The sequence below is a fragment of the Balaenoptera ricei genome, chromosome 9 (assembly GCF_028023285.1).
Source record: "Balaenoptera ricei isolate mBalRic1 chromosome 9, mBalRic1.hap2, whole genome shotgun sequence".
Lineage (NCBI taxonomy): Eukaryota > Metazoa > Chordata > Mammalia > Artiodactyla > Balaenopteridae > Balaenoptera > Balaenoptera ricei.
In genome coordinates this window covers 93,423,884-93,450,990 of record NC_082647.1, presented here as the reverse complement: position 1 = coordinate 93,450,990, position 27,107 = coordinate 93,423,884, and the positions used below count along the sequence as shown (strand labels likewise).

The 27,107-nt window shown below is 36.8% G+C and overlaps 1 protein-coding gene across 3 annotated transcripts in view; it reads left to right on the top strand.

Annotated features, from left to right (window-relative positions):
- PTPN12 (protein tyrosine phosphatase non-receptor type 12) overlaps positions 1–27,107 on the top strand; it is an 88,437-nt gene that overhangs the window by 7,170 nt on the left and 54,160 nt on the right. For all 3 annotated transcript variants that reach the window (XM_059934096.1, XM_059934094.1, XM_059934095.1), the window contains exon 2: positions 25,697–25,805. In XM_059934096.1, the coding sequence (XP_059790079.1) occupies positions 25,697–25,805 (109 nt within the window). The remainder of the gene's footprint in view (positions 1–25,696; positions 25,806–27,107) is intronic.

Genomic DNA, 27,107 nt, shown 5'->3' with positions numbered 1-27,107 from the left:
ACAGATCCCCTCCCACCCTCTGCTTTTTTAAAAAAAGATGAGATAGGGACATTTTTCGTATATGCATTCCTTATCTATATCTTTTTTGTGAAATGATTGCTGTTTAAGTATAATTTTAAAAGACAGATAACAAGAACTTGTCTTTTGGTTAAATAAGACCTCTGAAGTTTTGATTTAAGGCTAGGATTTGATTTGTTAAATAGGAGGGGAGGAAGGACTGAAAGCTTGGCAAGATCTTAATGCTGCACAGGCTAGGTAAGTATAAAAAACTTCATCGTTGTTAAGCTGTTCAATATTGTGGCTTGTAGGTGTTTTAAAAATTAATAACAGCTTTATGGAGATATTCACTTAGTGTAAAATTCACTCATTTAAGTTGTGCAATTTAATAGGTTTTAGTATATTCACAAAATTGTGCAACCATCACCACAATCAGTTTTTATCACCCCCAAAAGAAACCGCATAGCCATTAGCAGTCATTCCTCCCTTCCTCCCCGCTCCCCGCAGACCTTGGCAACCACTAATCTACCTTCTGTTTCCATAGATTTGCCTCGTCTAGACATTTCATATAAATGGCATCAGTATTTTGTGACTGACTCCTTTGACTTAATGTTTTCAAGGTTCATCAGTGTTGTTGCGTGGTCAGAAATACTTCATTCCTTTTTATGACTGAATAATTTTCTGTTGTATGGATATACCATATTTTGTTTATGCATTCATTTGTTGATATACAATTTGAGTTGTTTCCACATTTTGGAATATTTTCTATATAATAATACATAAGATGTAATATATTTTGTATTATTTTATGAATCATGCTACTATGAACCTTTTACACAAGTTTTTGTTTTGCACAATGTTTTTGATTATCTTGGTTATGTACCTACAAGTATGTTTAACATTTTGAGGAACTGCCAGAGTGTTATCCAAAGCTGCTCCACGTTTTACGTTTCTACCAGGAGAATGCACATTTTCCATTCCCACCAATTTCTTTACATCCTCACCAATACTTGTCACTGTTTGTCTTTTTTATTATAACCACCTTAGAGGGTGTGAAGTGCTATCTTGTGGTTGGCTTGTAGGTTTTTAAAATATCTCAGTAAGCTTATATGAATGGTGCAGTATGTCTAACATGTCTTTAAAGCTAGAGTGAAAGGAAATATTTTCCAGTCGTAGCATCTGAGCTAATCTTAGTCCTTTCCCAGTGCCACTGGTTTAGTTAAGATTTTCTCACCTTTGATGAGTGTCCAGCCAAACATATTTATATTTTAACTAACTTCAAAAGTGGAAGTGAACTTTTAAGTAACTTTCCAGACATGGCTCACTGAGACAGCACAATAAAAATTTACCTCAAGTGTTAATTCTCAAGGATGTTTTCCTGTATTTAATTTTAGAATATTGTTAGCTTTTTTCCTTCAATATTTGATATCTAATTTGGAAAAGATTTTTGAAAGATTGAAAGTGACAGTAAGACATTAACATTTAGATAGATTAAAATTTTTTGTTCGTATGGTAAACATTTCTGGGTTTCTATAGCACTCATCAGTTCATTAGATTCATAAACATTTACATTTCTGATTTCCCCAGACTGAAAGCCTCCAAGGCTACAGACTGGGACTTAGTTAACTATCTCTGTATTCCCATTGCTTAATATAGTTCCTGGCATTTAATAAGCATTAATGGCCATTGCGATAGCAGAAATTGTAGCGAGCTTAATGCTGTAAGACAGAGCTTGACTCTTCAGGTGGTCCAAGGGGCTTGTCTCTTAGACCAGCATGAGAATTGCTTTTTCTTCCTCATACCTACAGGTGTGCTTGCACAAATGTTGTTTTATTTTTAGTATCCACGGAAAAAAAGAAAACAAAAGATAAAGTATTAGACTGAATTTAGTAAAACTTTTAAATAAATACATTTTTATTAATTGTAATATCTTCTACATAAATGTGAAAAATAGTACGGTGCGTATTTTTCTCTGGACACTGGTTGATATGCATAAGGATTGAGGGAACCACTTAAAGTAACTACTTGTATATCCTCCACCCCATGATTAATTTTAATAAAATGTCCACTTTTAACTTTTGGTTTTAGATTTCATTAAGAAAATCCAGATATCATGTCACTGGCATCTCTTCAACAATAGTGGTATCTTGTAAGTCGTGGGTGTTTTGGGAGTGATTACAGCAATAGCTGTTGTTCTCTCCTTGCCTCTGGTTTCTTGCCTCATCTAATTCATTCCATATATCATGCTCACTTTCCTAAAATATCACTTTCAAGTGTTGGCATCTGTGGGATAATGGAGGGCATACGGGCTATAAAATCAGAAGATGTGGGTTTGAGTCCCCGTGTTGCTGCCTAGTTCGGTTTTCTTTAATACATTTATGTAGAACCGTATTGGAAACGTGGTTTTATTTTTATCATCGAAAAATATAAGTTCAAAAAACCCTCAAGGCTCCCTTTGATGACCACTAAGATTATTGGAATTTTAAATGCCTAAGGCAACTCAAAGCATCAGACCCAAGCTCTGCTTTTTTTCAAACTATAATTATATGTCTGTCTGTCTTTCGAATTTCCCTTTGTCCTATCCCCCCGCTGCCTATTTTGTAGCTTTTGCCCTGGTTTAGAATCACAGGCCAATAGGATAAAGTCTACACTTCTTAACCTGGCCTTCCAGAGCCTTCTTAACATAGTCTCTCATACCTTTCCAGTATTAAACTCCTGTACTCTGCAGTGTGTGTCCTTTCATTCCTCTGGAATGAGCTATTTCTCATCCTTGAGCATACCCACTGAATGAATGAAATCTTGCTTATCTGTGTTTGTACTGTTGATCATATTTTTCCCCTTTCTTAGAAAACTTTCCTTCTGTTTTATAGATGAATACCTTGAAGATCAAAACACTAAAAATTTAGAATGACTTTACCACATTCACCCAGAACTCAGAAGTAAGAATTGTTATTAACTCTCACTTTCTGGGATAAATATATTAGCCCAGTTTATCTTAAAGCACTTGTTCTCCATTGCAAATTTGATTTTTAATACCATGGAAAAAAAGCCTTCATTAGATTTGAGTTGAAGACTTGCTAAGGCAAGTCCAGTGATATGCAGTTCTTCTAAATTACTAGTCTCTTCCAAACAGGAATTGAACCCCTCTCCCAGCATTTCATATTTCCTGTAGTATTTAAATTTTTTAGATTCATGCATTCAAACCTTGACTGTTACCTCCTTCCCTCTGAAATAGCACAGATATCTTGTTTCCATTTGTATAATATTATAGTGTCTGTGAACTGGCTTATAGCAGATATAAGTAGTTGCTCCCCAAAAGTTTTTCCTAGAGAATGTGGAATGTGGATCATGTTAATCTCAGAGGCTTTGGGGTGTATGCTAATATCTACATTTCCTATAGTAACTGTTTTTAGATGTAATCTGCATTTGAAAAGCTATTTAACAACAGTAGAGTAGCTACCCTGGTAGGCTCTGAAGGAATGCAAAAATGGCAGCCCTGTCATCCTTCCATGGTTCCTACCATACACCATTCAAAAGATGTTCACTGAGTGCCCACTATGCCCTAGGTACTGTGTTTAGAATTGGTATTTGAAAATATGACGGTTGTTGCCCTTAAGAAGTTTACTGGCTGTGAATAGACTTGTGAGAAGCAGCAAGAAGTTTTCCTGGGGGCAGTGGATGGGCTTCAGGGGGTTTGCGAACCCTTTCAAATTATACATAGTGTTTTGTGTGTAAGCTCATTGGGAGAGGGGTGGAGAAGGTTCATAGCTGTTAGATTTTCAAGGGGCTTGGGTTCCAAAAATCTTAGAAACTCTGGACTAGTAGAAAGATAATCAGCTTTGGAGTCATCAGGTAATTAATTTCTGTCCTGGCCCTGTCATGATTATAAGCAGGTTATCTAGGGAAATTGGGGATATAATACCTACCTAGAAGGACCAAGATAATATGTATGTAAAGCTTCTAATGTAGTACATAGAAGGTGGTCAATAGTAGTTGAAGACTTGGTATTACTCTAAGGGAAGTGTATTCAAGATTTAAACCACAGAGGCTGGAGACCCTAAATCTGCCTGAATGGAACATGGACAATTTCAGCATGGAGGCCACATTTGACTTGACTCTTGAAAGAAGAGTTTGTCAGGTGGATTAGGATAAAAGGCATTTGAGAGATAGAAAGCAAACAGCACTTGCAAAGACACAGAGACAAGAACTGTGGGTTTTAGATGAGAGGAACAGGGTGGCAGTGTAAAAAAGAAGCAAAGCCCATATACCCAAATAAATAGGAGGGGATTCCCAAAGGGAGAGCAGCTTAAATGCTGAGCATGAGATGAATATAATATTGGCCTCAGCATTCCTGAATGTTTTGGTGAGGAGTGTTTTGATGTCTCATTATCATGGCATAGTTGTTCACTCTTATAATGTATGGTTTGGTTGGTATGAAGGATCTTTTTATTTATTTAAAAAATTTTTTTTGGCTGCGTGGGGTCTTCGTTGCTGCATGCAGGCTTTCTGGCTTTCTCTAGTTGCAGCGAGCAGGGGCTACCCTTCCAGGGGCTATTCTTTGTTGTGGTGCGCGGGCTTCTCATTGCGGTGGCTTCTCTTGTTGCGGAGCACGGGCTTAGGCGTGTGGGCTCAGTAGTTGTGGCTCGCGGGCTCTAGAGCACAGGCTCAGTAGTTGTGGCACACGGGCCTAGTTGCTCCGCGGCATGTGGGATCTTCCTGGACCAGGGCTCGAAGCCGTGTCCCTGCATTGGCAGGCGGATTCTTAACCACTGCTCCACCAGGGAAGTCCCTGAAGGATCTTTTAAAAATGGAGTTTCAAAGGCCTCGTGTTCTTAAATCTGGTAATTTTACCTTATCCCAGATATATAAAGCATACACCCTCTGTTTATATAGTTCTTAAGTGGCCAGATCAGTGTTTTTCATTGGCTTCTGTTAAAAGTGCCCTGTAAAAAAATTACATTAAAAAGAGTCTTTAGAACCTCAGCAAGTTATTTATAATGGTAAGCCTCTGTTTAGTTTGGATTCCTCAGCATATTTGAGTTTTCTAGGAGATGACTCTGAGAGATTTTGAGACTACACATTTGGGGCCAGAACCAAAGTGAGAAAGGAAAGGAGTTCTAGCTCCCGTGCTATGAAAATGTGGAGAATGGCTTTTCTGGATACCTTCTCCCCTCACTGTGTACACTGGATTTACTCATAGGTCATAGACCCTTTGATGTTAAAGGAAACATGAAAGCTGTTTAAGGAGCTTGTTACAGGTTTTACGGTTAGAAGTTGGCAGAGCTGAGTTTGTCCCAAATAAGCAAGATGTATAATAGTAAGATGCTTTTTCTATGACATGATGTTGCTAGACCAAGAGTTGCATTCTTATTCTTTAGGGAAAAAGTCAATAAAGGAAAAAAAAGGGGGGCATAAATATCCTGAAAATTATAGAAAACTTCTTTGTTGGTATAGATTTTTGGTTGTAGCCTATTTGCAAACCAGCTTAAGTGGAAAAAAAAATATTGCAGTAGAATACTGCCCTTGAGCTGCTTTAAGGACGGGAACCAAGAAATGGAGAGCCATCCGTAACCTGGGTGACTCTTCATTTCAGCCCCTCTGTCTTTCTGTGGTTCTCCATATTTATCAGTTTCTGTGTCTATCTAGGGCTGCTTGGATACTTGTCTTTGCTTCTCTGTGCACCTGCTTTACTCTTAGCTGTCTGCATTTGACTTTCACTGTTTGGGGCTGCACCTGTTATTGAATAAAGGCATCCCTTACAGTGATCTAACCTATCTCATTCACTTTATCTCAGTTTAGGGGAAGAACTCATTATGACTAGAATTGCTCTATCTCACTTTCACATTCCTGAAATTCACATCACATCAATCCACTTGCCACCGGTGAAATGGGTATTGTGTAGTATAAATGTGTGGAGTTGACCAAGGTGGAGAACTTGTTCAGATGTGATTGGTAGGTACTTTTCTTAAAGAGAAAAGGGATAGTTCCCTAACTAGGCAGGTAGCCCAAAGTGTATTTGTTTTGAAGCAAAACAACAAAAATATTTTAACTATTTTAAGGTTTCAGCCCCAAATAAACTCCACCCACCTTCTTTCAGAGAAGGGAAAAAGAAGCATAAAGAGTCCTTGTGAGTTGAGAGAACATTCTGTTGGCTCTGGCAGAGTGTTATTTCACATATTCAGTACATATTAAACGTCAAACTTTTAAGGTTTCTGTGTAGAAACTATAAAATTAAGATAATCTATAAGCTGCATATTTATGGTACTTAAGATTTAAGTTGTAATTTTTCAGTGTTAAAATATGGAACCAGAACATTACCTTCTTGCAAGGAAGTGTAATTCTAAAGATCAATTTTATCAAAGTATTATATTGTCATTTTTTAATTCTCTCTCTGAATATGTATCTGAAATTTATCACTATCTGAAAGACTAATGTATTTTCTTCACAATAGATTTTGCATTAATAAAATAAATCTAATTGTAGTTCCCGGATCATCTAAAACTTACGTGCTGTAATACTGTGTTTGCCTGGTTGTCAGTGTGCCTCTGTCTGTGCTGTGTATCTGCTTGCCTGTGCACCTCTGTCTTCTTAGCTTTATCTACTCTATCCATTGGCCTCTTTGTGCCTAAGATTCGTTAATGGGTGTTAGAGATGAATCTGGATGCACTGTGTAATTTAGAAATTTCCTGTCATTTATGCCTGGTTGTTTGTAATTCTTTACTTCTAGTGCTGTAAATAGGTTATATGTAAATGCCGAGGAGGAACACAGAGTAGGTGGGTATTAATAATAGGATTTTGCAACTATTTGAAGAAATTGAATATGTTCAAATATCTCTAAACCCATTCACTGGCATTATTAGATGTTGTACAAAATAACAAATTTTTTTCATTACTTTTAATTTAGATAGTAGAAGATTAATTATTAAAGTAAGAAGCACAGTTTTAATGTTCAGTATACCAGATGCTTTGATCTTTTCATTTTATGGAAAAGTAAAGAGGATGGATATTTTAATAGTTCAAAAGCTAGAAATTTTTTTTGTGTGAAAGACAGCATTCAAAGAAACTATTATTAATGGTAAAATGAAGGCTTAAGCTTCCTTGAATGAGTAATTAGGTGGGCAGTGGCTAGCTCTACTTCCTTGGCCTCCTCTTCATTCCTTTAACCCCCACTGTAAGCTGATTTCAAGCGCTGCTATTCTGCTGAAATTGCATTTACTATGGTTGCCTTAGATCTCCTGGACATATCCAGTAGATGACTTTATAGTAGTAGTGCGTAGCTTTCTTGTTGCCTCTTTAGCATTCAGCACTGTTGACTATTTTTTTTAAAGTCCTTCCTGCCCTTGATGTTGAAGCATCATTTATACCTAGTTTTTCACCTACCTCTTTAGTCTCTCTCCTCTGTTATTGGCTCAGATGCAGCATACTTTCTATTTTTCATGCTCTTAGGTCTTAAGGGAAATATAATTGAATACTTGGATATTTAAAAATAAGAGAGAATCTTGCAAATCTTGTAAAATAGACTACAGTGACATGAATTATTCTAATGCTGCTTAAGAGTTTCAAAGAATATTAAAATATTGATATTTTCTCATACTCTACATTCTTGTGATGGCTGGTAGATTACTCTTAAGGTATTTTTGGAAAATGCAATTTAACCTAAACCAGAAGTATAAGATGAATATTTAACCAACACATTTAATTTTCTGTTGTTGCTTTATTATATGCCAGTTTTTATGTTGTTTACAAGCCAAGTTTTGTTTGCAAACCATATATTGTTTATGCCATATCTAATATTTTCAAATATGTTCCAAAATGATCTCACATTCTGTTGGCCAAAGCAAGTTATAATGCCACCTCAACTTCAAGGGGTTGGGAGATAAATTACACCTTTTAAGTCGGAAGAACTGTGAAGTCACGTGTGGTTTTAATATAGGAAGAGTTGAAAAACAGGCTATTAATATATGATCAGTCTACCATATGACAGGTGTAGGGAATATTATTATTATGTAGGGTGGTTAAAACATGGAACCAGGACTTGAAATAGTGAGGGAGTGAGCCATGCGGTTATCTGGAAGAAGAGTATTCCAGACAGAAAGAGCATTAAGTGCCCAAGTATTTGAGTTAAGAGTGTGTTGAAGGGATATCAAGGAAGCCAGTGTGCTTGAGCAGGATGGGTGAGGAAGAGATGGGAGAGGAAGCACACTCTCCAGTGTGCTTGAGCAGGATGGGTGAGGAAGAGGGTAGTAGATTTGTAATAGTGTTGGGAGTTACGGCAAACCATCCAGGGTTCTTGTAGGTCATTGATAGGACTTTGGCTTTTACTCTAAATGACATGAGTTTTACTCTTAGGTATGATGTTGACTTACATTTTAACAGGATCACCTTGGCTGCTGTGTGGAGAATAAAATACAGAGAGGTAAGGATACAAGCAGAGACCGCTTAGAAAGCTATTTGAGCTGTTCAAGCAGGAGGGCCTGGAGACAGTGACAATGAATATGAAGAAAAGGGATGGATTTGGAAGGCAGTTCTGAGATAGCATTCACAAGATTTGGTGATATTGGAGGGTGAGGAAGAATTTATCTGAGCTAATGTGGACACTAAGTGGTAGTGATGAGATAGGGAATACAGGAGGAAAGATAAATTTGAGGAGTTGGGTACTGAGTTCAATTTTAGATGTATAGAGTTTGAGTTGAATTTAGATCTCAGGCCAGTCATGGTTGGCCCTGTAGCTCTCTAATTAATTGTGTATGGGTGATCGTTGAACTCATGGAAGAAGATGAGATTTCTGAGATAAAGAATATATACTGAGAATAACAGAGAAGAATATGGAACATTCGGGACACTTAAGTGTCTACTTGAGGATGATAAGCTCTCAGTGCTAGAGAGTTAGGAACAGAACCTGGAGGGTCATGTAGAGGGTAAATGGATTGAGGAGTTACAAAAAGAATTGTGAATTTGGATTTAACCCTGAATTTGGGAATAGAAGTCATGGGTGAGCTTGTCAAAAGCACTGAGAAGAGGGTAGGACAAATTTGCATTAAAAATTTTTTTGAATGGATTTTATGTTATTTTTTTAAAGCAGTGGGAAAATTACCCCTGTCTTTGAAAATCCTATCATACATATGAGTTGTCCTGAAAGGTAAATCTGCTGTAGACATTTTAGAGAAAAGAGAAGTTGGGGAAGGGAGTGAGGATTGCTCAGAAAGCTAATAAATGTACTGTTTTGGTTTATTATTCTCCCCTCCTCTCTTAACCCTGGATCCCTTCTCCCATTTCTACCCTCTTACTGCCAACCCTTGTGTTACTGTTTACCTTGCACTCTATACTTTTTTAAAAAAATTTTTGGCCGCGTTGGGTCTCCGTTGCTGCATGCAGGCTTTCTCTAGTCGTGGCGAGTGGGGGCTACTCTTTGTTGCGGTGCACGGCTTCTCATTGCGGTGGCTTCTCTTGTTGTGGAGCATGGGTACTGGGTGCGCAGGCTTCAGTAGTTGCAGAGCGTGGACTCAGTAGTTGGGGCACGCAAGCATAGTTGCTCCGCGGCACGTGGGATCTTCCAGGACCAGGGATTGAACCTGTGTCCCCTGCATTGGCAGGTGGATTCTTAACTGCTGCGCCACCAGGGAAGTCCCTCTACTTTTTTTGGGGGGGGCAACTTTTTTTATTGTGGTAAAAACGTACATAACAAAAGTCAGTGTTTTAACCATTTTTAAGTGTACAGTTCATTGGCATTAAGTACATTCACGTTGTTGTGCAATGAGGATTCTTTTTTTTTTCTTTTTTAAATGAGGATTCTTAAAAAGGAAAAATCATATACTGTTAGGAGAGTCATGGAATACTTAATAAGAAAGTGCTTTCAAAATGAGCCTAGAAGGATAGGTGAATTTTGGTGGAGGGACTTTATAAGTAGAGGGAACCCTATGAGCAAACAAATAAAGGTGGGGATAAAGAAGAGACTTCAGAGAACAGCAATTAGCATTATTAACTAAACAAGCACAGTCAAATAGAACATTTATAGGGGCTTCCCTGGTGGCGCAGTGGTTGAGAATCTGCCTGCCAATGCAGTGGTTGAGAATCTGCCTGCCAGTGCAGGGGACACGGGTTCGAGCCCTGGTCTGGGAGGATCCCACATGCCGCGGAGCAACTAGGTCCGTGAGCCACAACTACTGAGCCTGCACGTCTGGAGCCTGTGCTCCGCAACAAGAGAGGCCGCGATAGTGAGAGGCCTGCGCACCGCGATGAAGAGTGGCCCCCGCTCGCTGCAACTAGAGAAAGCCCTCGCACAGAAATGAAGACCCAACACAGCCATAAATAAATAAATAAATTAATTAATTAAAAAAAAAGAACATTTATAGAAATAACTCATACAGTAGGGCTGTTGGTGAGTTTATAAGTATTAAGACTTCTACTTAATAAACAAGGAATTGGTTAAAAACAGTATGAATTTTTAGAGTAATTGCTAAATCAGTTTTTCAGAGGTAAAAGTAGATTTGGTCTTTGTCATTCATGAAATGTTCTAGCCAGCAGAAGATTTATAATTTAAATAATAAATGTTATTTGATTATAGGGGATATGCTTTAAAATATTTTACTCCCAGAGATTGCCAGTGTACCCACACTACACATTAAGTATTATTACAGGAGGTTTTGTATGGCTCAGAGAAGTCAAGCTGACAGTGTAGTACCAAGTCACCCTAATGACCTCATCCTATTAGAAATTAGCTTGTACCTAAGAATTGTCACTTCACAAAGCAATGCAAGAGAATACTGCTTTGCCTGAGACTTCACTTTGTAATCTAAAATGGTAGCTGAATTATAAGAGTTTTTCATTTTATTTTAAAATAAGCAAGTTCAAAAAAGATCCACCATATTTGGGTAAACTTCTTTAATGTAATAGTTGTCTAAGGGAGTCAGTTTGCCAGTGTAAAGAGACTGGTGAAACATATAAGGACAAAGCCAGTCTGAGTTAGAGTGTTTTTTCTCCTGACTTGTATTTACAGCACAAATATTATAATAATAAAGCTCAAATTTGACCTCATAAAAATGAAAGACATCTATAATACAAAAGGTAATGCAAGATAAGCAGTAGATTGAGATAAAACATTTTAACCACATTAAACAGTTGGAGGATTATTATCTAAAATATATGAGTAGCTTCTATATATAACACTCCAATAGGAAAATTAACAAATGCTAAGAAAATTAACAAGAAAAATGCAAATAATTATTTAAACATGGGGGAAAAGTCACCAACCTATTCAATAATCAGAGAAATACAAATAAATTAATGTTAACTTTTGAGGGGTCTATCAGATTCCACCAAATTTGGTGAAATTCAAAAATTGATAATCATGGCAATTCAGACATTGATAATAACAAATGATGGCAAGGATATAGAAAAACTAGTATTCTAGATCTGTTAATAGGAAGGTAAACTGGTAAGGCCTTTTTTGGAAAGCAGTTTGGCCACTTCTAATAGAATTGATCATGTGTATACTCTTTGACCCATCATGTCAACTTCTAGGAATCTTTTCTTTAAAATATTTGCAGATGTGTGTAAACTAGTATGTCCAAGTATATTAGTTACAGCAATTTTTTGTGAAACAATGTATAATATATCTATTAATAAAGAGGCTTAACATGGTTGGTTACTTCAAAGGGGAGGGATATGGAGGAGAGGTGATTACTTTTTCATTTATAATTGTGTGCAGAAAAAGTTAACAAGCCTGTGACTGCTATCCTCAGAAAGGCCTACTTGCAAGACTGGCCCTTGGCTGGGGTCTGGGAACTTGGACTTTTGGAAGGGTTCCCATCATTCCATGATAAGTATGGCTCCCTTTGCCTTTACTGTACAAATATAGTTTTTGTTAAACACCTACTTCCCTTAAGGAAATCTGGGAATTTGGTTCCTGCTAAGAGAGAGTACCTGTATGACCAGCCACCAATAAAAACTCTGGCTTCTGAGTCTCTAATGAGCTTCCCTGGTAGACAGCATTTCACCAATGCTGTCACAACTCATTGCTGGAGTAATTCAGTGGGTCCTGTGTGACTCCATTAGGGGAGGACTCTTGAAACCGTGTGCCTAGTTTCCTCTGGACTTTGCCTCATGCTCCTTTCCCTTTGCTGCTTTGGCTTTGTATACTTCAGCTGTAATAAATCATAGCTGTGAATATGACTGTAGAGATAGTCCTGTGAGTCATCCTCATGCATCACTGAACCTGCGGGTGGTCTTAGGAACCCATGGCACAACTTGACATTATGGTTTGAATGTTTTAGCATCTGCATGCATTGCTTGTATAAATTTTAAACTGTTAAATTTAATATATTACATATTTAAATTGTATGTATGTATGTGTATACACAGGCACACATATATACCTCATCTCTAAGAATATGTTGATGGGTTTTTATATGTGTGTATTAGCACCCATTTATTCTGTACATTTTCCCCCTGGTGATAAAAGATTGAAAACTTTCCTTGGTGACATTGTAGTTAATATAATAAAGAAGCAAATCAAAAACAAAGTGTCTTCAGGTATGTTATTTAGGACAAGAGGATTATTACTTTAAATAAATTATTTTAAATTACACTTCATTTTTTATCAGTTTCATATGTCAGTATGATGGTAAACCACAAAGATCAAATTTCAACTAGCATTTTAAATGTATACTCTCCAGTTATACAAACTCTATTATCTCAGCTTATTGAACTCAGTAAGTTATAAATGTGATAGTAGGGTGCCAATTCATTGACTATGTGATGCTCTGAATATGGTTATCAGTGCCCATTTTGTTTAAAAGACTTGCCATGCTTTACTGAATATGTGATACATGGAAGATACTAGGTATTGTGGAGGAATAAAGAAAAATATAAAAGATTATCTCTGGAAGACAGAAAATTATAATCTTGGGTGGCAGCAGTGGTTGTAGTGATGGGATAAAACTTGTAAACAAATGATGGATAGAAGAAGCAGGAATGATAAATACTGTATGACCAAGATCTACTTTTGGAATATATGCTACCCGAGAGCAATATATTGTTCACCACTATATCTGTACCACCTAAAAGAATACCTGACACATAGAGTAGGTTAGGAAAAATGATATAAGACCAGTCATCCTCGTGAAGGTGATAATTGAATCTTACTTTTTCCTTTTATTATAGGTGTCCAGATCCAGTATGTCAGCAAGCTGAGAAAGTAGGTTTTTTTGAAAATCATAACAGTTAATTCATGAGTTCAGCAGAGCTATCTAATGTTATATGAATATTGTGTGGCTTGGTAATCTGAGACACTCTAATGGCACTTATCAACAACTAGCTGGTTCCTCTTTAGTGGTTAGGGCAAACAACTATATAGGTAGAGATATTTGAAGACAAAATCATGCCCTTGGTAACTTGGGGTAGGAAGTTATGTGCAAGATTTCTTGCAGAAATCTTGATAATTATATGTAGGTAGATCCTAGTTTTTATCATGATTGAAGTTTGGCTTTTTGTTTGATTTTTGTATGTTATATGCAAGAGGAGCACTGTTTATCATTATTACATAGAGATATTTGAAGACAAAATCATGCCCTTGGTAACTTGGGGTGCACATAACTTCACAGTAGTGTGATCTGGCCTTTTCTGGACGAAGTCTAATATAATGCCAGAATGAAATACTTTTTGCAGGAAATGATCACTATCTAATTTCAGAACTTTTTCATCACTGTGAAAAGAAACCCCATACCCATTACCAGTCACACCTCACTCCCTTTCACCCCAGCACCCTGGAAACCACTAATCTATTTTCTGACTATAAATTTGCCTATTCTGGACATTTCATATAAATGGAATCATATAATATATGTTTTTTGTTTCTGACTTCTTTCACTTAGCATAATGTTTTCAAGATTTATCAGCTGAGCATGTATCAGCACTTTATTTCTTTTTGTGGCCAAATAATATTCTATTGTATGACTAGACTACATTTTGTTTATTCATTCATCAGTGGATGGACATTTGGGTTGTTTCCACTTTTTGGCTTTTATGAACAGTGCTACTGTGAGCACTTGTGTACACGTTTTTGTGTGGACATATGTTTTTAGTGCTCTTGGGTATATACCTAGGAGTGGAATTGCTGGGTTATATGGTAACTCTATATTTAACCTTTTGAGTAGTTGCCAAACTGTGTCTCTATTAAGAATTTAAAACTTAATTTTACAAACAAAAGTTTGCCAACCTAACTTGACTTTATATCTCCTTGGTCTTCCCTTCTTTTTGAAAAATGAAATGATTATGTGAAAGCACATCCTTTATTATACTTAATTTTTTATCTTTTTAAAAACATAAATACCTTATATTAAAGCATTTTTATGCATTGATAGGAAAAATGGGCCCAGCAGATCCCTAAATAGTAATTTCTTATGTGTTACTAGGCTTGGGGAGTGGAATGGGAAGTTACAAAAATATGGCTTGTAAACTTAAGTCTGGTTTGCCAGGTAATTTTCAAGCTTTCGAATAAATAACGGGACATACGTGATCTCTGTGTAGATCCATAATGGAAGGATTAGGGAGAACATCAATGACAATTTATTCTACCATTCTGGAATTTGGCCCATAACTTATTTTGTCTAATGCAGCCTAAAATAGACTTGCAATATACAGTTGAAAATTGCTTTCTGAATTTTTAAATAGATACTGTAGCTGGTAATGAACAGTGTGGTCTCAAGTATTGTACTGTGGTATGGCATCAAATCTTAGGGTACACACAAAAAGATTAAAATGCTCTTTAAGAACAAAAAAAGAGATAGTATTTGAGTATACAAATAAAGATATTTTGGTATTTGCTAGTTTCAATAACAAGTCAACTAATCTGAGGCAGGTAATTAAAATTTTTCCTTAAATTCCTCATCTGTTAATAAATCTTATATGGTCATCTCAGTCTTTACATATTTAAAGGCATGCTGTATGCTAGATGTTGGGTATGGTGCTTTATATGCATGGTTTAATGAACATAAATGCATTTTTTTCTGTCTCTACTCCTTGACATACATTAATTAGTTATTTATTTATTATACTATTTTGTTATGCTCACCAAATTTTCTCTTTTTCCTCAGTCATTCAAAGGGTTTCTTTGGGACTTCCCTGGCAGTCTAGCAGTTTGAATATGGAACTGGAGGGATTTCCCTGGCAGTCCAGTGGTTAAGACTCTGTGCTTCCGATGCAGGGGGCATGGGTTCGATCCCTGGTCGGGGAACTAAAATCCCACATGCCCCGCAGCGTGGCAAAAACAAACAAACCAACAACAACAAAGCATTTCTTAAATCTTTTTATTTTTAATTGAAAAGACAATATAATTAAAGGAAAGAAAATTAAGTTACCTATCATCCTATACTTAAAACAGTTGTCTTTCTTCATTGGCAGTGGGACTAGAAAGTTAAGGGCCAGGTTTGGGAGATGTTTACTGAGGTGGACTCACCAGAACTTGAAACTGACTGGATGTGCGAGGAAGCAAGTGGACATATAAGGGGGAAGAGTCCAAAACTACTAGGTTTTTAAGTCTGAATGGTTAAGGAGGGCAGAGGTGCCACGGAAATAAAAAGGGACATAGAAGCAGGTGAATTTCTTTTTATCTAGCTAGGTTTGAGTTGCTGTTGTGGATGTTCCGTAAGCAGTTTGAATATGGAACTGGAGGGATTTCCCTGGCAGTCCAGTGGCTAAGACTTTGCCTTCCAATGCAGGGGTGCAGGTTCAATCCCTGGTCGGGGAGCTAGGATCTCACATACCGCGCGGCCAAAAAACCAAAACATAAAACAGAAGCAGGGACTTCCCTGGTGGTGCAGTGGTTAAGAATCTGCCTGCCAACGCAGGGGACACGGGTTCGAGCCCTGGTCCGGGGAGATCCCACATGCCGTGGAGCAACTAAGCCCGTGCGCCACGACTACCGAGCCTGTGAGCCACAACTACTGAAGCCCACGCCCCTAGAGCCCCTGCTCTGCAACAAGAGAAGCCACCGCAATGAGAAGCACGCACAGCGCAATGAAGAGTAGCCCCTGCTCGTTGCAACTAGAGAAAGCCCACCCGTGGCAACAAAGACCCTATGCAGCCAAAAATAAATATAAATAAACTAATTAAAAAAATCTTAAAAAAAAATATGGAACTGGAACTGGGGAGAAAAGTCAGCAGAAATACAGATTTGGGGATTGTCATAAATGTAATAGTTAAAGGCATGGTAGGCAGGAGATAAACTTGCTAAAAGACAAAATCTGAGGAGAGAATAGTTCAAGAGAGAACACATGCTTTAAGGGGCTGGATGCAAAGGACCAGAAAGGGTAAGAGGAGAATCAAGAGACACTTGTTTCATGAAATTGAAGAAAGGAGTTTTAAAAGGAGGTCATCATCTGTTAAATACTTTATAGGAATTGAGGCTTTTGGTTTTGATGCCTTTTGGAGATTATTGGTGACTTCATGAAAGTAGTTTTCAGTATAAGTGGTAGAAGGAAGAGTGAAATTTTCAGGGGGTTCAGGAGTTAATGGTTCCCCAGGAAGTATAGGTTTCTCTTTAAAAGTTTGGTCTGTTGACCACAGCTTTGTGGCAGTCTGGCCTAGCAAAAAATAATTTATTTCCATATAGTGGTAGATATGAATTGAGCTTTCTTAAACTGCAAAGGTGACTCTTCCTATGCTACATCTTTGCAAAGATGAAAATACGAATTCTGCGTCCATGCTATTAATTTGAGGGGTCTTCTTTATTTTTTAGTTGGACAGTCGATGTTATTGTAACTTAATGTGTTAAACTTGGGACTCAATATTCTCAAGCTCACTGTATGTTTATATTATATATTTTGGAATAATGATATTAGTGACAGATTGCTTTGGAATACTTTGAGAGTCTGGGCTTGGCAGAGTATTCCTCAGTGGAGACTAAAGGGTAAAGAGCACTATAGTGATCATGTTTCCTTAAATCAAGACACATAACTAGATAAAGGGAGGCATAGTCGGAAGCCATAGTATTAATACCCAGGTTTTGGAATTTTTGAGCAATTTGCTGTGGGGACAGTGGGACAAAATATTTGAAGTTGGGATTGACCTGGAAAATGTGGAACCAGTGGTTACGTGAATTAAATAGAGGGACATGAGATAAAGGATGATGAAGCAGATGAAAGAGAAGTTGAGGGCTTTGTGAGTAGAAACAAAATAAAGTAAACCTGGGAACACTTTTTTTTTTTCCCCCATTTGCTGTATTAAAACAATTGTATTGTCCTCTTAGTTCAAATAGGATTCTACCGTTTTTTCCATAAAAAATATAGCCCAGAGGTAGGGAGGGGATAAACTTGGATTATATCCTCCTAATATTTTGATCTTGAGAAAGTACTGTATTTTCTTTTCAAACCAGAGAACAGGAGCCTTTCCTTTAAGAAAAGGAAACCATTTGCTTGTCTAGGGTGTGCAAAAAACGATTATAGTCTTGCTGTGAAATTTTTTTATTACCTTTTTTCTTAAAAACTTTTATGTTTTGCCATATTGTTTTAAAATATGAAGTCTGTAGTACAAAGTTTTATTTAAAAACGAATTCTCAAAATGAAGATCCATTGCTTCATCCATTCAGGGAGGATTATAAAGCTACTATGTTGAGGAGATCTCCTTTGCTGTTATTTGATGGAACTAGGAATTGAACCCCAGCTTCTCTGACTCAAAGCTGTCTCATTGTGAAGTGGTAATGAAATTTAAGTAGTGAGAGAAAATCGTTTCCTAAGTTTACTGGTCAATTCTGATTTGCATCCATTTCTTCTGAACCTAACCACCTGAGAAGACCTAAAGAGTATATTGACTTGCTGCAATTTGTCACAGGTTATGCTTGTAGTAGCTGGTATTAATAGAGTAAGAAGATATGGTCTGCATCTTCAGGGAACTCATGTTCTATCAGGGATGGTATATGTGCACATATAAATAATTATTGTACATTGGGAGATGTCCTAGATGAGAGGTATATATCAAGTGCTGCGGGTAGAGATGAGGAAGCAGTATGGGAGGAAGTGGAAGATGGGGGTGAGTGCCAGGACTGTTCTCAGGGGATGTTTCAGCAAGATGATATCTGTACTGAGCTAGAAAGAAGCAAGGAGTTTGCTTGGTAGACTACTATGAAAATAACTGAAGCATCGAAATCAGGATGATCAAAGAGTAAAAATCATTACTCTTATTAATACCCAAAGACTGGTAAGATTGGCCCCTGTTTACTTCAAAGTATGTCCTTTTAGTATCAGCCCTGACTTAGCTTTAATGAGAAGGCATAGCTATGCATTTCTGAAGAAGAACGGCAGACAGTTTAGTCTGTCATGCAGCAGTAGGTAAAGCATGAGCAAAGATAGGAAGATGAATTTTGAAAGGCAGAGTTTCATATTTTGCACCTAAAGGTAAATGTTGCAGTTGTGTAGTTGAAAGAACCGTTAAATTTTGAAAGGCAGAGTTTCATATATATTTTTTTTAATTAATTTATTTATTTTTGGCTGTGTTGGGTCTTCGTTTCTGTGAAAGGGCTTTCTCCAGTTGTGGCGAGCGGGGGCCACTCTTCATTGCGGTGCGCGGGCCTCTCACTGTTGCGGCCTCTCGTTGCGGAGCACAGGCTCCAGACGCGCAGGCTCAGTAGTTGTGGCTCACGGGCCCAGTTGCTCCGCGGCATGTGGGATCCTCCCAGACCAGGGCTCGAACCCGTGTCCCCTGCATCAGCAGGCAGACTCTCAACCACTGCGCCACCAGGGAAGTCCCCAGAGTTTCATATTTTGCACCTAAAGGTAAACGTTGCAGTTGTGTAGTTGAAAGACCCGTTAGTTATTTTAGTTGCTTGTAACAGTTATTATTAGAGGCATACACATTTTTATATAAATATATTTGTAAAGATTTAGGAACAGCCAGTTAAGTTAGAGATAGTATATGTTTGGTGGAAATTATACTCTGATTTTACTACTTGCTGCTGTTACTTTGTATTTGAGGTTTTAAAAAAAATTATTTTGTCTTAGTAATAATCATCCACGTTGTGTGGTTGGATTAGCTCAGTATTACGATTGAGGGGCTTTTGTGACTGATGGCATTAACATTTCAGGCATAAAACCAGATGAATTTTTTCATTTAACAGTTATTACCCTGTGCCAACTATGTGCCAAACGCCCTGCCTTTTAAAATTCAGATGGATTTTCCAGTATTTGCCTCAGAAATATTTCAGAGCAATGCCAAAAGCAGTACTATATAGGTATTCATATATTTTGCTAGCAGTGTAACTCTGAAGCTTGAAGTAATTCCATTTTATTTCACTTTAAGGTAACGTTGTTTGGATGTGTATAGTGTGTGCATATTTACTAAAATTAGTGTCTTATGAAGCTGTTTTTTAAGTGTTAATGACATTCAGGAATTTGGGGCAGTAGTGTGTGACCTAGTAACAGAATATGAGAAGGCTTGAGCTCCAATATTTAATTTATTTATAGGCCATCTTATACAAAAGGAATTTGAGTTAGCTTAATTTTATTTTAGCTCTACTACTTTTCTGTCCATTTGTTTTCTTAATTGTCCTGATTGAAAATCCAGCCAACAAGTAAATTTAACACTTGTTCCTGTCTACATTTATTCTGAATTCTAAGTCTTGTTTGGTGAGTGTGAAGAGAATTAGATTAGCGGTGGAGCTAACACAGCTTGCTGATGGATTGACTGGATGTTGGGGGTGAGGGGAGGCGGAGGTAGGAATCACGATGATTCCCACCTTTGAGGCTTTAGCACATATTGAATGAATGGTGGTGCTCTTTGGACATGGTTGTGATGCCTGTGAGACACCCAGTGGACAATTCAGTAGACAGTTCGCTCTTTGACTGGAGAGATTCAACAAGTGTCACAAACACCTTGTCACTAGCTTTGGTCCTTAGATAAACAAGGGAACTGTTCTACCCTTTTAAAGAACCAAATTTGACACACACTGGATACCTTAAAGAGGATAGTCATATTGCATGTGACTTTAGGGGCCTCTGAGAATCAGTTATTGATTTAGGATTGGGGAATAAAACTTATGTGTTTTTAAGAAATAAAGAGAAAGTAATTTGTTTGGAACTTTAAAACAGTGAATATTAAACTCCATTTTTGTTTGCATCACAAATTCTAATGTATTAGAGACATCTCTGTGACTTATCTGAGAAGGCTAATTAAACAATTCTTGAAATCACCCATTTTAATGTGATTTGCATTGCACTAGCTATAAAGCACAATAAGATAGTCCAGTCTCTCTTTCAGTTTTATAGTCTAATGGGTGAGACATTAGACTGTAAATACTTTTCCAAAGTGGTAATAAAACAATATTATTGACTACTAAGTGCTGGGAACTGGGAGCAATGAGGAAGGGAGTGTTCAAGAAAGACTTAGGGACTTCCCTCGTGGCACAGTGGTTAAGAATCTGCCTGCCAATGCAGGTGACTTCCCTCGTGGCACAGTGGTTGAGAATCCGCCTGCCAATGCAGGGGACACGGGTTCGAGCCCTGGTCCGGGAAGATCCCACATGCCGCAGAGCAACTAAGCCCCTGCGCCACAACTACTGAAGCCCGCGTGCCTGGAGCCCGTGCTTCGCACCGCAACGAGAAGCCCGCGCACCGCAACAAAGACACAAAAATAGATAAATTTATTTTAAAAAAGAAAGAAAGGCTTCAGAAAGGAAATAACACTCTAGCCAGAGTCCTTATATTAACTCACCAGCAAGAGGAAAAATTGTAGAACTGTGATGATGAGGGGTGGAAGGGTGCTTCTGCTGGTGGTGGTAAATAATTCTATATGGCTGAAGCGTCATACTCTGAGTAAGAGAGTGTTATAAAAAGAAGAAGCTGGGAAATCAGACAGGCAGCTTTCAAAATATGTTAAAATGAAAGGATTTGGTAATTTATCTAGGAGGTGATAGACCCATTGGAGGGTTTTTAAGCGTGGGGCAAATTAAAATAATCAGGCTTGCTTTTTAGAATAGAAACTCTGAGATAAGAATGGAATTATATGAGTTTATTATGTGACTTTCTCAAGACTTTTAAGGGTAGTTGAAAATGTCTTTCTTAAAGGTTTTTTGTTTGCTTAGTTAAAAAAAAAAAAGCCACACATGATAAGGGGTGTGAATAGTACCTATAAGTTTATGTAAATACACCATTTAGCTATATTTTTGCCAGTTAGGACAGTAAATGATTCAAAATATTTTCTTGCTTTAGTGTAATTATGTGTAGCTTAATAAATGAATTATTTTATTAGTGTTTAGTTCAGTGCTGTTCTCATACAAACTGTCACGTAGCACTGTAGTTACGAATAATGTTCCTTAGTATATTATGGCATGTTTCTCAATTTCATATTGGCAACTTCACTACAGGCAATGGAAATGGTGGTCAGAAGTTAAAATGAAATGATATGTGTAGGTACTTTCCATTTCATAGTTAATGAACTTTGGTGGGGCTACGTCTCCTCCCAAGTACTATTGGGACATTAAATTTGGTGTGGTATTCAAAGAACAAAACCGTCTTCTTTCGTTTAGGCCAGCATTCAAATCTTATTCTAAGATTAATTTATTTAACATATAAGCATTAAATATGCTCCAGGGATGCAGGGCATTACACAGTTTAATCTGACAGTAATCTTGTACTCATAGAGTTTAGCGTTTAGTAGAGGAAATAAGATGTATTGTCTTTATATATTTATCATAAAGAGAAGGAAATGGTGTTTCAAGAGTACATATACAGTCTAAGAAGAACTCAGAAGGGAAAGATTATTGTTGCATGAGGGGAGTAAGAAACTCTGAAGGAGCTAGGACTTAAAAGATGTATAAGATTTGGAGGTGAGTGGAATGACCACTAAGAAGCAAAGAAAGAGCATACACAAAGACACAGAAAGATGATCATCATGATAATTTTTAAAAGTCGAATCTCGAAAGCATCTTTTTATGGTGTTTTGTTTTGTTTACCAATTACATGCTGCTGGTGTCAAGGGCTACCAGATCTGTACATTGTTGTATTATTCTGATGTTTTAAGAGATTTAGGAAGGAGTTTTGGTTTGCTGTACCTCCCAGTTTATCTAGAATTTAATCTCAAAACTTTTTTTTTTTTTTTGGCCACGCCGCGGCGGCTTGTGGGATCTTAGTTCCCCGACCAGGGATCGAACCTGAGGTCCTGGCAGTGAAAGTGCCACGTCCTAACCACTGGACCTCCAGGGAATTCCCTCAGAACCTTTTAATTCTTTCATTTAAGTACTTTTGTTTATAGGTGGTGTGGTTTTTTTGCTCCCACTTGCTGCTGAACAGTGATCTCCTCCCCATCCCTTTTTTTTGCTACTTGATAATTACATTTTTCCTTCTTCATCACTAATCCGTGCTCCTCCTCCCAAGAAAAATCCCTAATCACTTTTCAGAAATTGTCAATGCTGCCAATCTGTACATAAAATCCAGAGGAATCTAAGAATTGTTGAAAATCAACATCCATTCCTCCATGCAGTCCATCACCATACTCCTTCCTCTTGAACATACCTTATGCCAGCGGTTCTTACGCACAGCCCCCAGACACAGCCCCCAGGCACAGCCCCCAGACACAGCCCCCAGACACAGCCGCAGCATCACCTGGAAACTCATTAAATACAAATTCCCAGGCTGCATCCTAGACCTACCGAATCAGAAACTCTGAGGGTGGGGCTCTGCAATCCTGCTTTTAACAAGCCCTCCAGGTGATTCTGAAGCATGCGCAAATTTGACAATATGAATGAAGCCTGCTTTAAAATACTCAACACTCCCAAGCAAACAAATTGGCCTAGAATATGTGACTCCTTTTGATCTCTGATCTAAGAAAGGTTTTATTTAAAGAAAGAAAGAAATCTGTAGTAGCAAATAACATTTAAAGAGTTTCAGTAATTACTCAGTAGTAATAGTTAACATTTATTGAGCCCATTTTTTCATGCCAGGCTCTTTGGTGAGAGTAGTAGGCATTATCCTCAGATCACAGAGGATGAGACACAGGTTAAATTAATTCAGTGTCTTATAGCCAGAGAGTGTCAGATCAAGAATTTTAATTCAAGCAACTAACTATAAAGCTGATCTTTTTGTTAGGAAATAAGTTCCTATTTGAGGATATCTTTTCAATACAGTTGGGTAGAATTTTTTTGATGCCAATTTTTTAAAAAGTACAAAACAGTTTTTATGTTTAATAGGCCACCATTGTTTTATTCATACTACATCATAGATTAGTATCTCTAAGGGGTATGAAAATTTCTAAGTACACTACTTATGTAGACTTATTTTAATAGAACATTCTTCATTGGAACCGTGCCAGTAGAAGGCATCCCATGCTGTGCTGGTCTTTAAGAAAACTGAATGTATAAAAATTCAAACTCAAATTAGATATTTATTTGTACACAAAAGTGTTCTTAAGTTTCATTATATGAGAAATGAGAAGTCATTTTCTATAAAAACTTTGTTTTGCACATTTCTCAATAACATAATTTGTTTTGTAAAAGAAGAAATGCTTGGAGTGTTTGCAGCAGGTATTCCAGAAGTGCATTTACATTTTATAATTAAATTCATCCCCTCTTCCCTTTGCTTTGTAGTTTTTTTATATGTGTGTATGTGTGTGTGTGTGTGTTTTCAGTGACAGTTACCTAAGTTATATTCCTTTCCCCCTGTGTTTCTGCAACTGTTTGGATTGATATCCTTCTGTTAGTCACATTCACATAGAATATTTTGTAATACTTTAAGGTACTATATTTAAAGATGAAAATCTTTGAGCAGAGAAAATGCAAAAATTCTGGTTAAATATGTGAGATATATATGTTAGTAACTGGGAGGATCTTTGTTAATGTGGAATAATGAAATTATGAATAATCTTTTCTTTTACTTTTTTTAACATTTTATTTTTGAATAGGTAATGCATTCATGTAATCCAAAAAGTATGAAAGGACGTATAGTAATGTTTCCTTCCCATCCATTTCCTATAGCAACTCATTCTCTTTCCCATAGACAACAACTTTTGTTAATAGTTTCAGAGATGTTTTATGCACATGTACAAGCAAATACAAATGCATTTTTTTTCTTTTTAACACCAATAGTTATACACTACTGTGTTCTCTGCTTTTTTACACTTAATATATATTTTTGAGATCTTTCCATATCACAGTATATCAAGAGCTTCCTCATTTGTTTTCAACATATGTCATATTTGATTGTATAAATGAAACATCTTTTTAGCCAGTCCTCTATTAATAGTCTTTTCCAATTTTTGCAGTCTTTTGCTGTTATAAACAATTCCGCAATAAATAACTTAGTGTGTACATCATTTCATGAGTGTGTGCCATTTATCTAGAGAACAAATTTGTAGAAGTGCAGTTCCTCGGTTAAAGGGTTATGTGTATTTGTAGTTGACAAATTACCCTCCTTAGGGGTTGTGCTAATGTTCTTTTCTACCAGTATTGCATCAACGTTCTGGTTTTCCCTCACCCTCACGAACAGCCCATTTACTTTGTAAATACAATTTTTACCCCCAGTACACCTACATACTTTGAGAACTTTATTACTACAGGAAGTAACATCATAAATATGGAGAATTTTGCTTTGGCATTGTGCCAGTACAGAACAAGATTCTAGTTAAGTCTTTTCATCTTAAAAATGAATATTCCTGCTTTAGATCTCTAAGATTGTGATGATAAAGTTTAGTAGTTTTTCAGAGAAGAACAGAAAGCTTACTATTCTATGTGTAAGGGTCTATTTTAAGATTATTTCAAGTGTTATATGTTAAAGTATGTCAATACAAGAATAAGGATCTTGAATTAAAGTTCTATCTGTGATTTTTAAAAAATATAGACATAATATTCTTAGTTGCTTAATTATTAGCATCACAAGGAACAAAAATAAAATGGTGAAAAAGTTAAACATTACCAGATTTCTTTTTCATTTGTATTTAATAATTTTGTTGAATAGTAAAACTAGAATGCCTTCAATATGTCTTTAAGTCTGGAAGAAAGTAGGCTCCTTTGAAATTAAATTTCAGCAATGTAGTTGAGTAGTGAATTTAAACAATTCACAATGCTGACTTTCAGTGCTTCTGAAAGCAGGAAGTGTATTACTGACATGCAGAAATATTCCAGCCCAAAGAACATCCCTATCGCCATATGTGGTAAGAATTTGTCACTAACTCACAAACCACTTCTGTAATGCAGTGAATAAGCAGAATTGGTCTTTGTTAGACATTTCCAATTCAATATCAGAGAACTTTGTTTTGCAGTGTCTTATAAGTAACTGTTAGCTTATGCCTTGGAAGGAGGCTTGCACATCATGGGTGCTCACGGTTTATTGAGAGAAGAAATAAAGAAACTTGTACATAATCTTTTAGGCATGATTTTCAAATTTGCTTTTTGAGACCCTGAGTTAAATATTCTTATTCAGTGTATTAATGATTTGTTTAAATAAAATTACTTTTATTCTAGTGTTCCCCCCCCCTTTTGTTTTTTACTACTGTTTGGAGTATTAATCTTATGTTTGCACTTATGCTAAAAATGAAATTATCTTAGGGTTAATTATTAAGGGGTAGGGAGATATTGTGAACTTAGAAAAACAAGAAAATGAGTTGTGAGGAATCAGGGTTAGCAAAATTCAATGAAGAGCTATTTATCATTAAAATTTTCATTAAAATTTTGAAATACTAATGTTTTTCTGAACTTGAATTTTCTTTTTTTGATTTTAAGCGACTAAGAAGATTGTCAACCAAGTATAGAACAGAAAAGATTTATCCCACAGCCACTGGAGAAAAAGAAGAAAATGTTAAAAAGAACAGATATAAGGACATACTGCCATGTAAGTTTGAAATGCCATTAATGGAACAAATGGAAATGCTAATTAGCAGTTTTATAGCCTAAACTTGCTTTATTCTAAATAAATAAATGATAATAATTTGTGATTGTGCTTGCCTTTCCTTCTGATAATAGTTTTGTTGTTGTAGTTGTTTTATTGTTTAATTTTTCTTTAAGCATCACAATTACTCTGATACTAACTCACTTTTAAATACTGAAAAATGCAAGTAAAAATACCTTTTGTGGACTCCCTATTCAAAGAAGTTATTTTGTTAAAATAAAATAATACAGACATAATTCAATAAGTATAATTGAATACATTTTGTAAAATGCTAAAAATATTAACTCTTACCTATTGTCTATTAACAATAAGAACCTTAATTGATTAATTATGCATTAAAAATGAACCATAAGATGATTCATGCCTGTGTGTCTGCTGTTCTTAGTAGTCTAAATATGATATCTGAGGATATCTCTGAGGGCATGCCTAAGACTGATAACATCATATTCTAATAACGATAATATAATTATATTCTTTTTTTTTTTTAAATTTATTTATTTATGGCTGTGCTGGGTCTTCGTTTCTGTGCGAGGGCTTTCTTCTAGTTGCGGCAAGCGGGGACCACTCCTCATCGCGGTGCGCGGGCCTCTCACTATCGCGGCCTCTCTTGTTGCGGAGCACAGGCTCCAGACGCGCAGGCTCAGTAACTGTGGCTCACGGGCCCAGTTGCTCCGTGGCATGCGGGATCTTCCCAGACCAGGGCTCGAACCCGTGTCCCCTGCATTGGCAGGCAGATTCTCAACCACTGCGCCACCAGGGAAGCCCTAATTATATTCTTAAATAGCATAGTTTTCTAGCAAAATACCTTTACCTCTAAAAGCATGCATACATAAGGGTCCCCATTTTATAAAGTAAAAATTTATATCATACCTGCTATCTGTTAAAGCTACCAGTAGTCTTTCTCTTTTCCTTCAAGTATCTTGAAATATATACATTCCATGACACCATTCCCTCAACTCTCCATTCATCCTTTTTTCCCTAGCTTTATTGAGATACAATTGACAAAATGTCATTCTTTCCTAAAGCTTGTTCTTCTAAAATGTCCTTGAAAAATTTCCCAATGACTTTAATTGCCATATTTGGTAGTCTTTTTTTAGTGCTTATTCCTTTCTGTTAACTATTTTGATGTCATTGACCAGTCCCTAGTTTTGAAATTTTCTTCTTCCTTAATATCCCTTTTTCAGATTGCCTCCTCTCTCTCTTGTCTCCTTCCCTCTCTTTCTTACTGTCTTCTTTGCATAAATT